A 16131-nucleotide genomic window follows, 5' to 3' on the forward strand; every position below is an offset into this window, starting at 1 on the left:
TGTCGTGGTGTAGAAGACGGTGAGAGAGGAGCGAGTTCTTGGCAGGGCTTCTCTCTGTTGGCCCCATCTCGCTTCGCTTGACACGGCAAACAACTGCTATGCTATTTCTGCACAATGGCTGTTGGTCTCGACGTTTCGCTGATTTAACTCGACGGATTACGGGTCATCTCCAATACAACCGTTACGAGACACGTTCGAGATGCGCCGTTGATGAGTCGGTCAATGGATCTTGTGGGAAGCAACGCCATCCGCTGCTAGCAAGACGAGAAAAAGAAAGAAACAACCGAACGACCCGGAGTCGGGAAATGACAGATTACCAGATGCATCTCGGGTTGATTGCTTCTTGTTTGTGTTATTTCGTGCAGGTTGCTTCTGGCTGACGCCTCTTTGCTTGTTCTTTTTTTTTTTCCTTTGGGGCTTCTGCACCGCCGGAAGCAACCTATGACTGCCGCTGTAAGCTTTTTGCTTTTTTTTCTGGAAATTTTCTTCAGCTTCGCCAGTGGTGGATCTCGTGTCGCAGATTGACAAGAGACGAGTGTGGCTGGCTGCGAGATGCATCTCACGCCTGATCCTGATGATCGCCGTGATGAGATTTGATGGAAATGCAATTAATTACGGTGCTTCCGTCCGGAGAGCGAGCTGAGCTTCCTTCTGCAACCTGCAAATCAATCAATCCATCCATCATCTTTCAAAGTGCTCTGCCGGATGGACAAACGAACACCCACTCACACGACAGGAACTGCAAGATGCATTGGACGGCTTGGATCTCTTGGTCTCCCGCTCTGGCACGGGACCTGGATTGGCACTCGCTTCGTATCTTGGGCTGCTGCGGCGTCTGTGGTTGCATTTCGCACCAAGGATGAAGGCCTCTGACACGACGGGCATGCCTGCATGAAACGATGATACCCCAGTCCCAGGCTGGGGAAAGGGCGAGCAGAGAACAGAGCAACAGACCTGCTAAAAACATGGATGGAGATGGTAACGGCAGAGGTCATTGATTCGTCGCCCTCGTAAAGTGCGTGACCCCATTCCTTTTCAGGGAGCCTGCAAGTTTGCTTTGGAGCGGTTACTGAGGTGAGTAGGTGACACTGGCTGTACCATGCACTTTCCTTTTCCTTTCAAGCCGACCGGGAGGTTGTCAAGGTTGTCTCTTGCCTTGCCTTGCCTTGACTTTCTTACCTTGCCCACCTAGGTAGGTGCTGTCTGCCTGCCTGCCCGCCTGTGCCTGCCCACCTATACCTGCGCTGCTCGTTTGTTGGGTGGTCCTTCCTACGCATCTTCCTCTATCCGGGGCCCCGGTCCCTCCTTCCCCTCCCTTTCCCCATCCCCCCATGACTTCCGATTTGTTGCTCGCTCAGGCTTCAAGTCTCTCAATGTCTCACTCATGATCTTCGTTTTTTTTTCCCTTGGCTTTTTTTCACGTCAGCACAACACAGCAACCCACGACTCCAAAGCGACCAACCAGGGCTCAAGACCAAGAGACCCATCAAGGATCATGTCCGTTGGCTAGAGTGCCTCCCATATCCATATCCGTACTTCCATCCTCCGTGCCTCCCCCTCCTCCATCGCTTCCCCGCGGCGGGAAACCAAAACGAGTCGAGACCGCCCAATGTCACGCCACGCTACAACGCTGTTGGAGAGATGACATGCTCGTCACCACTTTTGCTATCAATCGTCTACTGTTCTGCAAGTGTCTTGGGGTTCATCAACACCCTGGATAACACAGAAGAAAGTCGTCACACAAATGGAAGCCATTGCCATCACCTCACACTGATCAACATCAAACGCAGCCCAACGTCAAGTGAAACCTTCTCTTCAACGCCCTCCCACGTGGCCCACCCGCTCGCCGATCCTTGTGGCCCAACTGAACTGGATACTTGACGTTCCTTGAGTAACCGATGGCTCTTCGGTTAACAATCTCGAGATGTTGGCTCAAAAACGATGTGCAAACTGCAGACTGCATTACTTGCAACTTGGTCGCTGCTTGTCATCAGAAACCCTTCTTCTTACTACCTCCAGATATAGCATACCGAAGTCAGCTTCTTGTTGTCTCTTATCCCCCCCTTGTCAGCGGCCCAGCACCCCTTGTTCCCAAAAGGCACACGGACACACACATCGCAACTCGCGGGCAACACGGAGGTGTCGGTCTCCCGTCTCTGGAACGAGTCAGAGCACCCTCATCACAGTGCACCAGTCTGTTGATCTCCGTTTCTCAACTTGCTGGTGGCAACTCTGCTTCATCCATTCCACGTGGAAGTCATGCAGGTCCTCCCTTTCCAGACCATGTCACCATCCCCTCATTTCCATGGCTCATCCTCCCGAGCCATTTCATCCTTTCTCACCCCAACTCTACAGTGCAGTACCGTACCAAATAGAGCACCTTTCCATCCTCTCGGGTGTCAGGCCGCCAGACGCAGTGCTACTGCATAGTATGAAAGCCACTCAGCCAGCTTGGCTACATCCAGTCTACACCCGGGGCTAGCCAGTCGCGTAGCCAGGATCAAGGCATGGTATTGTTACTGTAATCCTTTCACTGCCTCTTTTCTCGGCATTATCCCAATCTAGGTTCGCGGGGGTGATGAGCAATCGCAATGCTTGGCTCCAACGAGCTGGCCTTATCTCTACTTGGCTATCCGGCCACCCTTGCCGTGCCAAATCTTTGAGCCATTTGAGCAAGCCCAGTCAAGTGCGGAGGCCTCGTCCTCTCCGCACGCCATCGCAAATGGTTGGTTGTGTCGTTACGATATGCCAGATCCTGTCACCCTCTTTCTGGCTCTCAGCCAACCAGCGCGTGACAAGGTCTGACTCGCTTGGGGTTGTCGTCAGCTGTTGAGGCTGCTCCAAAAACAGCGACTTCTCACGAGGTTGACAGAGTTGCTATGTAATGGATCCAGCGCATGCCACCATCTGGCCAAGGTCGAGACCATGCCGTCCGTCCCCTGTCCGCACCGCAAAAGAACTCAAACCATCGTGCCCCAGACTTGAGATGATTAAACCGCGCCATATTCAAGCCTCTCACGTCGATATCTTGGGGAAGCCTGCAAGTCTCTCCTCTGACGGGACATGCCATCACGCCCTTCTTATCAAAAACTGTCATCCTAGTCGTCCGTTCCCCCTCCAATCCCCGCACCATCTATCTCCCTCTTTTTGGTCCTGGTCTTTGCTACCCTAGCAGAGAATCAGCTCACAGGAAGCCTCATTCTTTTGCTCGCATCTGACTGGATGGATGGGGAAGGATCGCGTCCTCGGGAGACCGTGGCGAAGTGCGGAGATTACAGTTCCCATCAGTAACCGTAGCTACCCTACACTGTCGTCTGACTTGGAGAATTTGGACATCACAGGCTCCCATGGCATTGAAGTGATAGTTATTGAGTGATGATGTAGATTTGAAGCTGACACACCACACCTCTTACCAATTCGTGCTGTAATCGAGTAGGGCACGTTGGGGGGGAATCCATCTGTCGGCGATTTTGTGTTGAGCTGTATAAATCACGATGAGATAAACTTAATCGAGCAAACTTCGTTGGCGGCATAACGACGAGAACTATCAGGGGCTACGGCCTCTTTCTCGACTTCCTAAGATCTCACCCTCGTAGTACTACTCCTATCCGTATCGATCATACCCCATCCGTCTATCCGTCCCGTTGCCGATATCTCATGGCCTTGGGACTTAGGGACTCCCACTCCAAACCACATACTACTCTAAGGTAACTCATCATCAGCAGCAGGTTGATACACGACCTTCACGATTAATGCACCATGAAATGCAGCAGCTTTCCAGGCCCAGCCGCTGCATGCAGACATGCCAGCCCTCATCTATCAACCCGATACACGAATGCAGCTCGTTCGAATGACAGTCTCGGATCATAGCCTCACCATCAAAGCCAACGTCAGCGTCAAAGCAACTGTCACATCTAAAGTGTCACATGTAAATTAATGTCGTCGTATACTCGATCATATATCCTTATTTTCCATTCATCAAAAACACCCATAGGCACCAGAAACAGCATCTCTTACTCTCACATTCGGGGTATCAAATCTCAACGCACTCCCACGAGCTCTTCCATCCCATCATGTATAAGGGTTGCCAGACTTCCATATCCGCTGCAATGCAAAGTATAGGCCTCGTGGGTAAAACTACCCAGCAGTGACTCCACCAAACAAAGAAAAGTCCCAAAAGATATATCGCTCCGACGGTCCCCTTTTCCATCTTGAACCTTGCGTGTATGAAAAGTAACGAGTAAGGAATGAGCAGGATGGTCAAGTTGTCATTGACCATGTCCCTGAGTGAGTGGGTCAAGTTATAAGTAAAGGCTCACGTTGGCCATGCGTATCAATATCAGAATGACTGCAAGGGCAATAGACGGCCTGAAGAACAAGCATTCAGATCTGGAAGGCAACCAAATCCGTCGCTCGCCGTGATCTAGGCATATGCAGAATCATAGCCTCCAAATGACATTTGCTGACTTATAGGGGTAGTAGGAGTAAGGCATGAAGCATCAGATGCCGAGGTGGTCATGCTCTGGGGGTCATAAGGAGCCGAAAAGGCTGGCTCCTGCATGAATCCAGCGTCCATCATGTCGGCATCGTTCATGTCGATGTCTTGCTCAGGCATGCTGTTGGCGATAGACCGAAGGCTTCGGAGATCCTCGGCGATAATACCCCCTGTGGCCTGCTGCATCATAGCAAATTGCTGCTGCTGCCGAGGGTCGTACATCTGCGCCTGGGGTATGTTTGCATACTGAAAGTGATGCGGCATAGGTGCCGGAGCTGCCGTTGTCGCAGGCATCGTATGACGAGGTGGCCGGGCGGAACGACCGGAGCGAACTGGACCAGGACGTGGTACATAGACACGCCGTTGAGAAGCCAGATACGCTGCCAAGTTGGGGTTTGTCCCCCGAGAAATGCGGAACTGATACTGATCGGCATCAGGAGAGGGACCCGAAGGTGGAAGAGGAGGTGCCCGCGACTTGTGTCCTGGAATTGGCTGGCGGCACTGGTCCTTGACGGGGTTGATAAAGTCCTCGCGGTACTTGGTGATGGAGGACGGCTCCGAACCGAGGGCAATGGCATATTGAACCATGAGTTGCAGGTCGCCCAGATGCCGCGTTTCGAGTCGTTTCCGCAGGATGCCACTGGACTGGGGATGCCATTGCAAACGATTTCGTTCTTCCTCGGGCCATGAAGAGTTCGCCCAGGCTCGCACCAATCCTGACTGCTTCAACAGATTTCGCATCCTTCCAGAATATGTCCACTCTCCACTGTTGGATCCTTCGTCGAAATGCTTCACCACGTGGGCCACAAACTCCTTAAAGGTCGAGTCGGCATCGTCGTCGCTGGGAGCCTCAAAAACTTGAGGGCAGTTTTCGAAGCCACAGGCAAAAACGGTCTGAGGACACAAGTTCACCTTGGCCTCGTCGAGAGTCATGCGAGAGCCACCGTGGGCCTGTTTCAGATGGGTCTTGTACGCCGTCTGCCAGTCGAAAACCATGTTGCAATCCGAATGACGACAGAACCACTGGGCATTGGTGTTGTGAAAGTCCTCGATATGACGCTTCAAGTCATTTTTACGCGTACACGTCTTTTGAATGTCTTCTTCCCTGCAGAAGCCACATGTGAAGGAACCCTTTTGTTTGGGTGCGTGCGGAGCCGGAGTTGCGGAATCACCTGACGGGGTCGTCGCGGCCTCTTCCTCTCGATGTGTTGACTGCGAAGTAGAAGGGCGAGTAGACTGATTTGATTTGCGACCAAGTAGCTTGGCAGTGCGTGCTGACACATTGGAGATGATGCTGCCACGGACAGAAGAGTTATCGGAGGAAAAGGTTCGCACGCTGGCGGTATCGAAGAGGCTGGCGGCATCCTCGGACTTTACCGAGGAATATGTACTTGAAGAGATGACTGAGGCTCCATCGTTGACTGATGAAGACGGAAAATTAGCGACAACGAGGCCCAGGTAGACGCAGTCTCGACTTGGTGAGATTAGCGACTAGAAAGAAGCGGTCACTCACGAGAGATGGCAGGCGAGGTTGCCTCCTCGTCCATCAACTGGGCGACACCTTCGCGACCATAGCGGCGCATAAGATGGCGGAGTAGTTGACGATCGAGCGAATCATCCTGATGCGACATGGAAGAATGTTGAGATATGCTATCGGCCTCGGACCACGAGTCCGGAGCCATGGTTGATGTCGGAAGATGGAGTTGGCAGGAGACGGGGAGAGGGATTGGGGCGGTCGAGGGAGTAGTGGAGCCCAGGGAGGCGATGCCCCAAGCAGCAGCCCTGGGTTGGGTTATTGGTAGTGCAGGTCAGACCCCGTTGGTAGGGTAGTTCGGGGAATTTTTGTTGCGGCTGAGAGTTGGAGTTGGAAGAGAGTAGATAGATAATGTGCGAGGGTGGGAGAAGGGGAGAGAGAGAGGGAAGAAGGGAAGATCAAGGCCAGAAGGAGGCAAAAAAGCGTGGCAGTGACAGCGCGACAACTAAAAGAGAGGCCAAGCCAAAAAAGAAAGTCGTTTTGAGATTTGGATCGCAAATGACAAGCAGGAAACTGAAAGGGCCAAGCCGGAGGAACAGGGATCACTAGGTTGGTACTGATAGCGGCCTGGGTGGGAGAGATAGCGCTACGCGATGCGAGAGGACGCGGGCATTCTGGGGTAGTATGGAGTTTGGAGAGAGTCCCCGAGACCCAAGACCAAGGGGGCACAGACAAGGGGGCGGATAGACGGATGGGATATGATTGACAGGGAAGAAGAAGCAGAAGCAGATGAAAAGGAAAGCTGCAGCAGGTCAAACGTCAGCGGGGAGAGGCGAGAGTAAAAGGCCGACCGACCAAGTGTTGGATGACGGTCGATCTCTTGAGGGAGAGGGGAATGGGCACCGCCCGGGCCCTAGACCCAACCTGGCCGGGGTATTCTTGTTGGAGAATTCATGGACACACAGGATTGACGGCGACTTGAGAAATGGAGATCAAGGCAGAGGAGAGACGACGGGACTCGAGAAATGACGGGATGGACACTAACCAACGGTTTGGCCGAGGTCAACGTGGCTGGAACTTGAGGATCTGCGTCAGCGCTCGACACCACGGCCTTTTTTTCTAGGGCTGAGTGAGTGTGAGTGAGCATGAGTTCCTGGAGATCATCACCATGGTCAATCACTCTCTACAACTCTATTCAAGATTTGTCACTGCTCGTCTTGCTTCTGTTTCTCCTGCATCGCAGACGCCGGCAAGTGGGATGAGCCATCCCGGGTGGAGAGACAGAGGGAACAGGCTGTGGAGTTTTTGTTTGAGATCTAGGCCCTGAAAGGGCTTGTGCGTCGAGGCTCGACCAGAACCTTATGCGCTGGAGAGAGTACGGGGGCCAAACTCTTGCAAGCCAGTCTGACTTGGGGATCGCCACTGAAACCATGTTGTCCCCGTCATGAGCTGACCTAATGGATTGCTGTGATGGATTGAGAATGGGATGTTTTTCAAAGAGTCAATAGCCTTGAACCTACTACCCCAGGCTTCGGATCAGGCCCCAGAGCGTTTCCGGTCATCGTCGCGCCTGGGCTTAGGTATTTGAGAATATCTACCTGCCAAAAGGGACCTTCCGACGAGCGTTGAACCAGGCATTCGATTCGATCCCAAAGTCTTGGGACATGGCCAAGTAATCTTGACTGGCCAACTTACGATGCAAAAACTCAAAAGAAGGGCTTCTTGACCAAAGCCCAGACCAAGTGGGAGAGAAAAAAACTCACCCCCAAGATCTTCTTCCCCCGAGTCTCCCCTGGTGGGGCGCCTCCGGCGCGCCGTGCCACCCCAGGAAGGTGGTTTAGGTGAATCCATCTCGTCATGAGAATTGGCGTGCTTATTCGAGGGAAGACATGATGGGATCGTGGTTCTTGTGTAACTTGAAGAAATGTGATGCGTGGTCGATGCTTGAAAATAGAGAAAGAGGGTTGGTGGAAGAAAGATTCTGGGGGATCAACTGTGAGATTGATATATATTCTTGTCCTTCAACCCGAGACAAGATAACAAACCAACAGTCAAAGATCAAAAAGACTCGGTCTCGTCAACCAACCCCATGATGGCTTCAACCTCCCCTCCTCGCCCCCAGGAACCGGAACGGGATGAACCTGAACTCTGCCCGGTCCCATATCCCTCGTCAGCCAATAGGAGACGCACCATTCAGCCAGTCATCATCGTCGAGCCATTAATCACCAAAAACCCCAAGAAACCCGCCGATAAGCCTTTCGTCCCCCTCAATTGGGGGTCGAGATACCAACAAAAAGATTACTATACAAAAAAAACACATCTCCCCGTTGGCTGTTTCTTTACGACTCTTGTCCTGCAATGGCACTAGATGGCTTTCTCAACTCGGGTCTCACGGCACTTGGGAACACACAACACAAAACAACAACACGTGAAAGACTTGAACAACCATCGGTTTTTCCCCAAACACCAGATTTCCCTTATCATCATCTGGCCGCTCCCCTCCCACGTTCCATCCCCTGCCCCTGATTCGATCGTCCAACCCCTGCCCACAAAAAGCCCACCCCCAGCAAGGGGAAAAAAATAACAGGAGACTGATTTTGGTGATAGCCACCGCGAAAATGTGTGTCCTGTTTTCTTTCCACCTCTAGCCACCACACCCCCAGGTCCGTTCAATATCACCCCAAACCCGACCCCAAGGAAAACCCATGACTGAAGATGCTGACACATCGTCCGCTTCGTTCTCGGTCTGCTTCCGGTGTCTCCTCCGTCTCCCCTTTTTACCGGGACGCCGGCTTGTGCCTGTCATCCGTGCTTGCTAGCCCTGGCTTTTTTTTTTTTTTTTTTTAAACTCTGAAAGCTTTGTCCGGGGAAGGTCGGGTCGCTATAGATCCCAGTTTGCTTGCTTGTCCTTGTCTTTTTCTTCTCGTGTCGGCCGATCAATCTTCTGGGTCCATCGCCTTCATACCTCGGCATAAAAAAAGGACTCTCCAACGTAAACTTTTGCGCCACTACATTCTTGGTCAAGAAATACTACGTAAACCTTCAAAACTCAAATAACCAAACTAACAAAGACCCCATGGACCCTGAAATTCCTCTCCCCCCCTTGTCTCCCGTACCTTCCGGATCGTCAACCTCGGGACTTGAGGTGTGATTGATTAGATTCAATTTCGGCACTTGGGGAATAAAAAGGAAATCTTTGCCGTGCCGTGCCGTGTTGTATACATTGTAGGCCCGACAAGGACGTATACCGTGGCTTTCTCCCGAGCGCAGAAAGACGGGCTCGTGGTGAAACTCGGGAAGAAAAGACGTATGTCGTGTAACCCATCAGTGTTGCACTAGATTTCGGTTCGACATGGCGTAACAGAAGGATCTATTCCAACCAGTCGAAGAAGCACGAGCTGTCAAGCCTGGTGCTATTCGTAGAGGAGACCAATGTTCTGGAACCTTGTTGGCGAATGTAACATCAAGAAATATGATATTCTGTATGTACTCTACTTTTCTCTAAGGTGCTTACTGTTGTATCCCATCTCTCCTTATGGCTTTACACCGTCCTGAATATAGTAAATTGCACTTCCCGTCGCGGGCCGGCTCACGACAACGGCCCCCTTCCTCTGCTCCTCTGTAAGTTCCCGCTTGGAAAAGTACTCCTTCTCCAACGCTTCTGTAACAGCCTCGACCTTGTCCGCCGGAACGAGGTGCACGCTGCAACCTCCCCATCCCGCGCCGGTAACCCGTGCACCGTAAGCTCCGGACCGCAGCGAGATGTTGCAGATCTCGTCAAGCTCGGGGCAGCTGCACTGGAATAGGTCACGGCAAGACACATGCGTTTCGTTGAGGAGGTGGCCGAGTTCCTTGTTGAAGGGTGTTGTGTCGGTTGCGCCCGTGTGGACGGGGTTCTCGAGGAGAGCCATGAAGTGGAGGACACGGAGGGCCTCTGTGAAGACGTGCAGGGCACGCTGACGGAGCTTGAAGCGTTCAGCCCGGACTGGGAGGCGGGACATGAAGCGGGCTTCAAGCTCTTCGACCGTGATGTTGAGCACCTTGGCCACCTCCTCTCGCGTATAACCCTCCTCCTGTGTCAGAGTGTTCTTTGTCACCTCGATCAACTTCTTAAGCTCCTCCTCCTTAGTAACACTCTTGGCAGCTGCGTAGTCTGAGCCGTTAAGATGGTAGAAGAAGGTCTCATGGAAACCCTGCAGACTAATACCCAAGGGACCCGCGTCCTCTGGTAGCTGAGTGCCCGGAGGGTTAAGGACAGCATTAAGATAAGCCGCAGCCATGCTGCACTCGACTACACGCAGGTTGTAGTGAATCGGACCTGTAACCTGCTTGTTGGATGTGACAAAGGACTGCACGATAACAAAGCAGAGCTCTGGGTGTGTAGGGGGAAACTTGACAGGTCGAGCCTCGAGGCTTGGGCTGAACGAGACAAAGAGGGCTGCGCCTTTCTCAGAGAAAACAGAGGCGGCCTGATCCATGCTATGAGAACCGAGTTAGCTGTGTTGTCATATATGTGCAGCCTTGATATCACGTACCCTCCTGAGTTGACTCCTACGGCACGCTCGTTGACGATGGCGAGCTCTGTCAATTCCTTCTTGTCCACCTCCTTCTCGCCGTTGGCCAGCAAGATAGCCAACGAACTGGTGCTCACCACAGCAGCACTCGAGCTCAATCCTCCACCGACGGGAACTGTCCCGTCCATGAGGAGCTCCATATTGCAAGGTCTGAATCCAGCTCCATGCTTCTTCCTCAACAAACCAAGCACACCTCGAAGCCCACTCTTGAAGTAATTCGTCCACTCCAGTTTTGTCGCATCGATCGTCACGTCTCCGTCGATAGGAATCTCAAAGTCCCTGGCCTCAAACTTGTCCTCCACATTAGCGATGCGGATGCGGAATGTCTTGGCGTCGTCGGCGACGGGGGTGTGAGACACGGCCAGGAGGGCGTCGGCGGTGATGGCCATGGGGAGCACCGAGTAGAGGGAGTAGTCAATGTGCTCGCCGATAATGTTGACTCGGCCAGGTGAGCGAGCAACAAAAGTAGCTGGATGTCCATATACGGACTCAAACTTGGTGAGGAGGTGATTCCATCGTGGTGCTTCGGTCGCGAGAGAGGCCGGAGGGTAGATGTCAGCGAGAGCGTTTGCGACGGGGACGGAGCGAGACATTTTGGCAATTGCTGCTTGTCTCTAATTGTCTTTGACTTGTGAGAATCTTGGGAATTGTCACCCGCAAGGTCTCAAGTGTCGTTCGTTTCGTCGCGTGAGGAAGCTGTAGGCGTTGCAACGTTTCTATGCCCCGCTATTGCCCCTCGTGGGATGTGTCGCGGTTGCAGCTTGTGATTGATGACGTAGGTAGTTTTGAAGAGCTCAATTTTGAAGCTCGTCGCGATACTTGGCCAATTCTATAGAAATAGAAGTCCAGCTGAGAGATCAAGTGTAAATGTACCAGGAAAAGGAACAGGAAGAGCCGTCGGGTCTCAACACATCTTGTACCCCGTGTTCAACGTTCGTCAACCCCTCAGCTTGTTGCGCCGAGTATATCCCCACCTATCGGCGTGTCGCCCAGGGTCTTTTTGCCTATGGTCAGTTCCCCGTAACAGGTATCGCGCGGTCCGCTGCTCGGTGGAATATGGCGCGTGGTCTTGAGCCTGTGGAGATTTCTCTTGTTGATGGGCAGAGGAGGTCCCGCGGTTGTTTGTCATTGAGCTGGTTGTTGGCGTTGTGGTCGGCTCTAGATCCGACCGATGCATGACATTTCTTTGTAACGGCATACCTTGGGAATCAGGTGAAAAGAACTCATGATTGGAAGGGGTTTCAGTCAGGCAATGGTGGAATGATGGAATTGGTTCCAGTGGTGGGATGCGCGGGTGAACTATCGGGGCCAGTTCCGCCGACTCCCGAATAGTCAACTCACAATATCATCAAGTTGATGCAAACAGACCGGCAATGGCTATGCAACACTGCTTCGTAGCAAACAATCTTCACATTTGCACTGACAGCTGGTCGGCACTGGCCTGGCTGTCAACACTGATCATTCTGACTACCATGCAGGCAGGCACTGGCAGCCGTCATGGCGATATTGAGCCTTTGGCCTCATCATGACTTTTCCTCACCAAGTGTTCGTTGCATGACAACCAACCCACCATTCTCAGTTGCTACACACGGGATAGAATCATCGTTTCTCTCGATCAATCACGAATCTTCAGAAAACGAGGCCGAAATGTCCTACCCGGCGCAGGTCTTGCAGCCAAACACCCTGTACCTGACCATCTCAACACCTGAAGCGCCCGCGAGCGCCATCGCACACATCTACGATGCCGACATGACCTGGCTCCAAGGCGCCCTGGCCGCACCCATGGAAGGAGCCGACAACTTTGAATGGGGAATCTACTGGCATCGAGGCCACCAAGACGGAACCTGGTACATGATGCACCGCGCCGGCGATCCTGAATTGCCCACCTACCAACTTGGCCTCAAGATGAAGCACCCCTTCAAGAGCATGGAGATGAGGCAGTCTCCCCGCCTCCACCACCACGTCGTCGGACTCATCCGCCTCATGCGCATCACCGACTTGACCGGTCCTGAAATCACGACCTATCTCGACTGGCTCGCACCCAGAGCCGCCATGAAGGCGCAGCGGAGCGTCATGTGGGCGATGACGGTCTACGGCCGGACGAGGAAGCACGTCGCCAAGGTGCGCGGAATTTGTGAGCTTGGATTCGATACCTCTGGGTTGATCCGCGAGGTGCTGCAGTTTGCGCATCGCGAGATTTGGTATTCGCTGGCTGGACAGTTGCCACGTCCGATCTTTCAGCCGCCTGTCGGAGTCGAGAAGGAGACGTCTTGAAGGATTGCGTGAGGAGAGTCCTTGGACGAGTTCAATTGGTGAGTGAGGATCGTGAATGCCTAGAAAAGGTGAACATGGCTAACTGTCGCGTAGCAAATGTCCACTCTGTATCACAGCCTGTTTGTCGAATGAGAATGTTGATGATGGATTAAGAAGTGAGGCGTAGCGGGTTTGACACGACATGGATGGTTCGTTGAACACGTTGGGTGACGAATACTCTCGATTGGTGCTGTTACTGTTCCTGGGCATGTTACGAGTTCTCGCACGTGAGATTGGACGAGAACTGAACACGAGGCGATATAAATTGTACGAGAATGCTTTGCTGTAAAATGAAACCTGTTTTTAAACCAGGTCGAGGGTTAAACAGGTTTGGCCCATCAGCCCTTCACCGTACCTTGCAGCAGGCGTGCCGAGGATACCGAAAAAGCCAGGGAGCAAAACGAAACGCCACGTGACACAAGGCCAGGCTGCTAGACATTCCTCCAGCCTCTGCAATCCAATCCATTTTATGCCAGCAAACTCCCTTTGAAAGCAGGTATCGAAAAAGAGACCGCCAAGACGGACGGGAATTAATTGCCAAGTATTGGATTCTGGAAAGATGGGACATCACAACCTTCGCTTTGATGGCGATCCTTATTCGTCCAGCGGAGCTTGGAGCCCGCCAACCAGCAGGGCAAAGTAAAACCGGCAGCCTCGGGAAAGCCCTTTTTATGCAAGAGTTTACTGACTTGGCGGTTAGTTTCTGCGAGGAGGACTATGTCATTACCTTGTATCTGGCAGAGTTTGTCAACGCCTTGACCAACGTCACCTATGGTATGTCCTCGAAGCTTGGTGTGTAACCTTTCGTGCTCCGCTGACTGTAACCTTGATTAGTCTACTTTGCTCTGCGATATATGTATGGCGGTTCTGGTAGACGGGGGATTCTACCCGCCAGATGGGACTTCATGTCCGTCTCCCTGCTGGTTCTTGGCATTGGATCGTTTCTGTTCCACGCATCGCTCCGCCAAACCCTCGAGTTTGTCGATGAGCTGTCGATGCTACTGCTCTCCTGGTCCATGCTCCGGGCCATTCTCATAATGCGACAGACTCCCTCAATGGTCCGCCTCATCACAGCAATCCTCCCCGTCTTCTTCATCTCATTCTCCGTCTTCTACGTCTGGTCGGCGAAGATCATCTACCAGGTGATTGGATTCTGGTTTAGCCTCATCCTCATCGGCCTTCGCATACGGTACCTCCTGTACTGGCTCAAGCCGGGCTTTTCTGAGAAGCAGACACACGAGTGGGCCGTCAGAATCTGGACGGCGACCTTTATCTGCCTGTTTGGATACTTCATCTGGAACATTGACCTCGAGTTTTGCGCCGAGCTCAGAGATCTTCGAGCGAGGGTCGGACTGCCCTGGGCGTGGATCTTTGAGTTTCACGGTTGGTGGCATATCCTGACGGCTGTTGGTGCCAGTCAGTTCATGGGTGTGGTGCGAGAAGTGCGCGAGGAGGCGGCCCGTATGAAGCAGGAATGATTGTTGGATATGGTAGGCGTTTGCCCTCATTCTGGGCGGGGATTTGGGTTCTCGTAGTGGTACATGTATAAATTTTGTCAAATCATTAGAGCGCTTGGATTGCAAAAACATACTTGGTATGGGTGTGTCTGATAGATGGCGTCAACTGCATAGAGCTCTCGCCCAGTGATGAGAATCTACTTGATCTTCAGTGCCTAACCCACTCCTGACCAACTGTAACTGGCGTCTTACATGGAGAAGCTTGCGTCCTTAAAAGTTGAACTGGTCAAACAGAAAGATATGAGACCGATCGCCTTTCCGATGTGAAGATTTGGTGAGAAATGGCCAAGGACTGAGTTTGGTAAGTTGGGCTTATGTCTTAGCTGTGGCTCCCGCTCGCCTTGAATAGAGCCCACAAGGGTGATGCCCTGCGACGCGGAGTCTTCCTTGAGCCTTGAGTGACGCTCATATGTATAATGCACTCGAAATGACATAGTTTGCACTTTCTTATATCTCTGTTGTATCGAACGAGTTTTGAGGATTTGTTGTCGGGTTCCCGCTTTGTGGATCGGATGACTCTGGGGGAGTTCGCAAACGCGATGGACACACGTTGGACTGCTAAACACATTGGCGAGAAGACGGTGTTGAAGATATTGAGGAGTGGATTTTATGACATCTCTTATTCGACGAAGAGCCCGAAGCGACGTCCTCTTCGAGTCCTCTCGGGTTTGTACCAGAGCACCCACGTCCAAGCCCGGGATGGGGTCGAGTTTAGGTGTAGCCATTCGAGATGGGATGTAAACTCAGCTGCAACGGAAATGGACATGCGTGGTCTTGTCTATGAACTCGCTCCTAATTGGTGTTGGAGTGTGGGAGGTCACGATATAAAGCTGGTCCGAAGCAGAAAGAGTTTGGGTTGACAAGGCTATCCATTGGAATTCCTTCAATATCCAGCATAAAAGCTTGTAAGGAAGGCTCCATGTCAAGCCATCGAACTAGTGCAAACTGCGATCGGAGGAGTTGTCGGCCTTCCTAAGCTGGGGCGTCATCGGCGAAACGTCAAAGGCCAACCCCTGAGGTGTGACCCAAAGACGGGGGCTCGGAGATGTGCTCGAGGGATTTTCAACTCTGACTCATCATCACACAGAGTTGACATGAGTAAAAATGGAATGTTTGCCAAGTACTGGGTCTGAGACACGTCTTACTCGTCGTCGTTTCTGCAATTTCCACGCCAACCAAGACATTAAAGCCACCCTGATGCCACATCGGTGATACGTAGACGCTCTCGTGACGATTCTTGCATAAGGAAAGGAGAAGGGCCCTCCGGAAGTCGTGGTGATGCATTTGGGAGTCAGTTTAGGCGGATGACGGGGATGGATATGGTCGAGCCAGGGGCCAAGTCAGAACACACGCATGGACGAGGGCAGCAGTTCACTAAGAGACTAGGAATTACCTTTAGAGGGCTACGGTTAGTAAAGAAGGATGCTGGAGATAGAGAACAAAGCCTCCGTGTAGTCATGTCTGGGTGGTCAAGGCTCTTTCTTTGTTGTCGGAAATGTGGCTCAACGCCGTATTCACCAACGCATCTTGGATCAACGACCAGCCACAACTAGTTCCCCTTTCGAGATCCCTAATAGCTGCTGGAGGTCGATTCACAATAAGGGATGATAGGGGTGGATGCCTTGGCAGGTCAAGGAGTGTGGTGATTTATTAGACTGTTGCTTAGACTGTTGCTTAGACTGTTGCTTGAGTCTCCGAATAGCTTCCATCTTCGTCTACGCTGAACCTCAACTGTCGGTCCCACAGAAGTAACTATTC

At 52.3% G+C, this 16131-nt stretch overlaps 4 protein-coding genes across 4 annotated transcripts; 2 read left to right on the plus strand and 2 right to left on the minus strand.

The window, feature by feature from the left end:
* Positions 1–4423: 4423 nt before the first annotated feature.
* Positions 4424–6177, minus strand: NCS57_00830200 (C2H2-type domain-containing protein; the record flags this gene model as incomplete). Its single annotated transcript, XM_053058122.1, has 2 exons — positions 4424–5964; positions 6009–6177. 2 exons carry the CDS (start codon positions 6175–6177, stop codon positions 4424–4426), a joined length of 1710 nt encoding a protein of 569 aa, XP_052911953.1.
* Positions 6178–9502: 3325 nt separating this feature from the next.
* Positions 9503–11136, minus strand: NCS57_00830300 (Galactokinase; the record flags this gene model as incomplete). Its single annotated transcript, XM_053058123.1, has 2 exons — positions 9503–10448; positions 10505–11136. The coding sequence occupies 2 exons, from the start codon at positions 11134–11136 to the stop codon at positions 9503–9505; spliced, it is 1578 nt and encodes a 525-aa protein (XP_052911954.1).
* Positions 11137–12031: 895 nt separating this feature from the next.
* NCS57_00830400 (uncharacterized protein) lies at positions 12032–12817 on the plus strand (the record flags this gene model as incomplete). The annotated part of the gene is made up of 1 exon (XM_053058124.1): positions 12032–12817. Exon 1 carries the CDS (start codon positions 12041–12043, stop codon positions 12815–12817), a length of 777 nt encoding a protein of 258 aa, XP_052911955.1. The 5' UTR covers positions 12032–12040.
* Positions 12818–13415: 598 nt separating this feature from the next.
* NCS57_00830500 (uncharacterized protein) lies at positions 13416–14334 on the plus strand (the record flags this gene model as incomplete). Its single annotated transcript, XM_053058125.1, has 3 exons — positions 13416–13495; positions 13557–13630; positions 13691–14334. The coding sequence occupies 3 exons, from the start codon at positions 13416–13418 to the stop codon at positions 14332–14334; spliced, it is 798 nt and encodes a 265-aa protein (XP_052911956.1).
* Positions 14335–16131: the final 1797 nt, after the last annotated feature.

The sequence above is a fragment of the Fusarium keratoplasticum genome, chromosome 6 (assembly GCF_025433545.1).
Source record: "Fusarium keratoplasticum isolate Fu6.1 chromosome 6, whole genome shotgun sequence".
Taxonomy (NCBI): domain Eukaryota; kingdom Fungi; phylum Ascomycota; class Sordariomycetes; order Hypocreales; family Nectriaceae; genus Fusarium; species Fusarium keratoplasticum.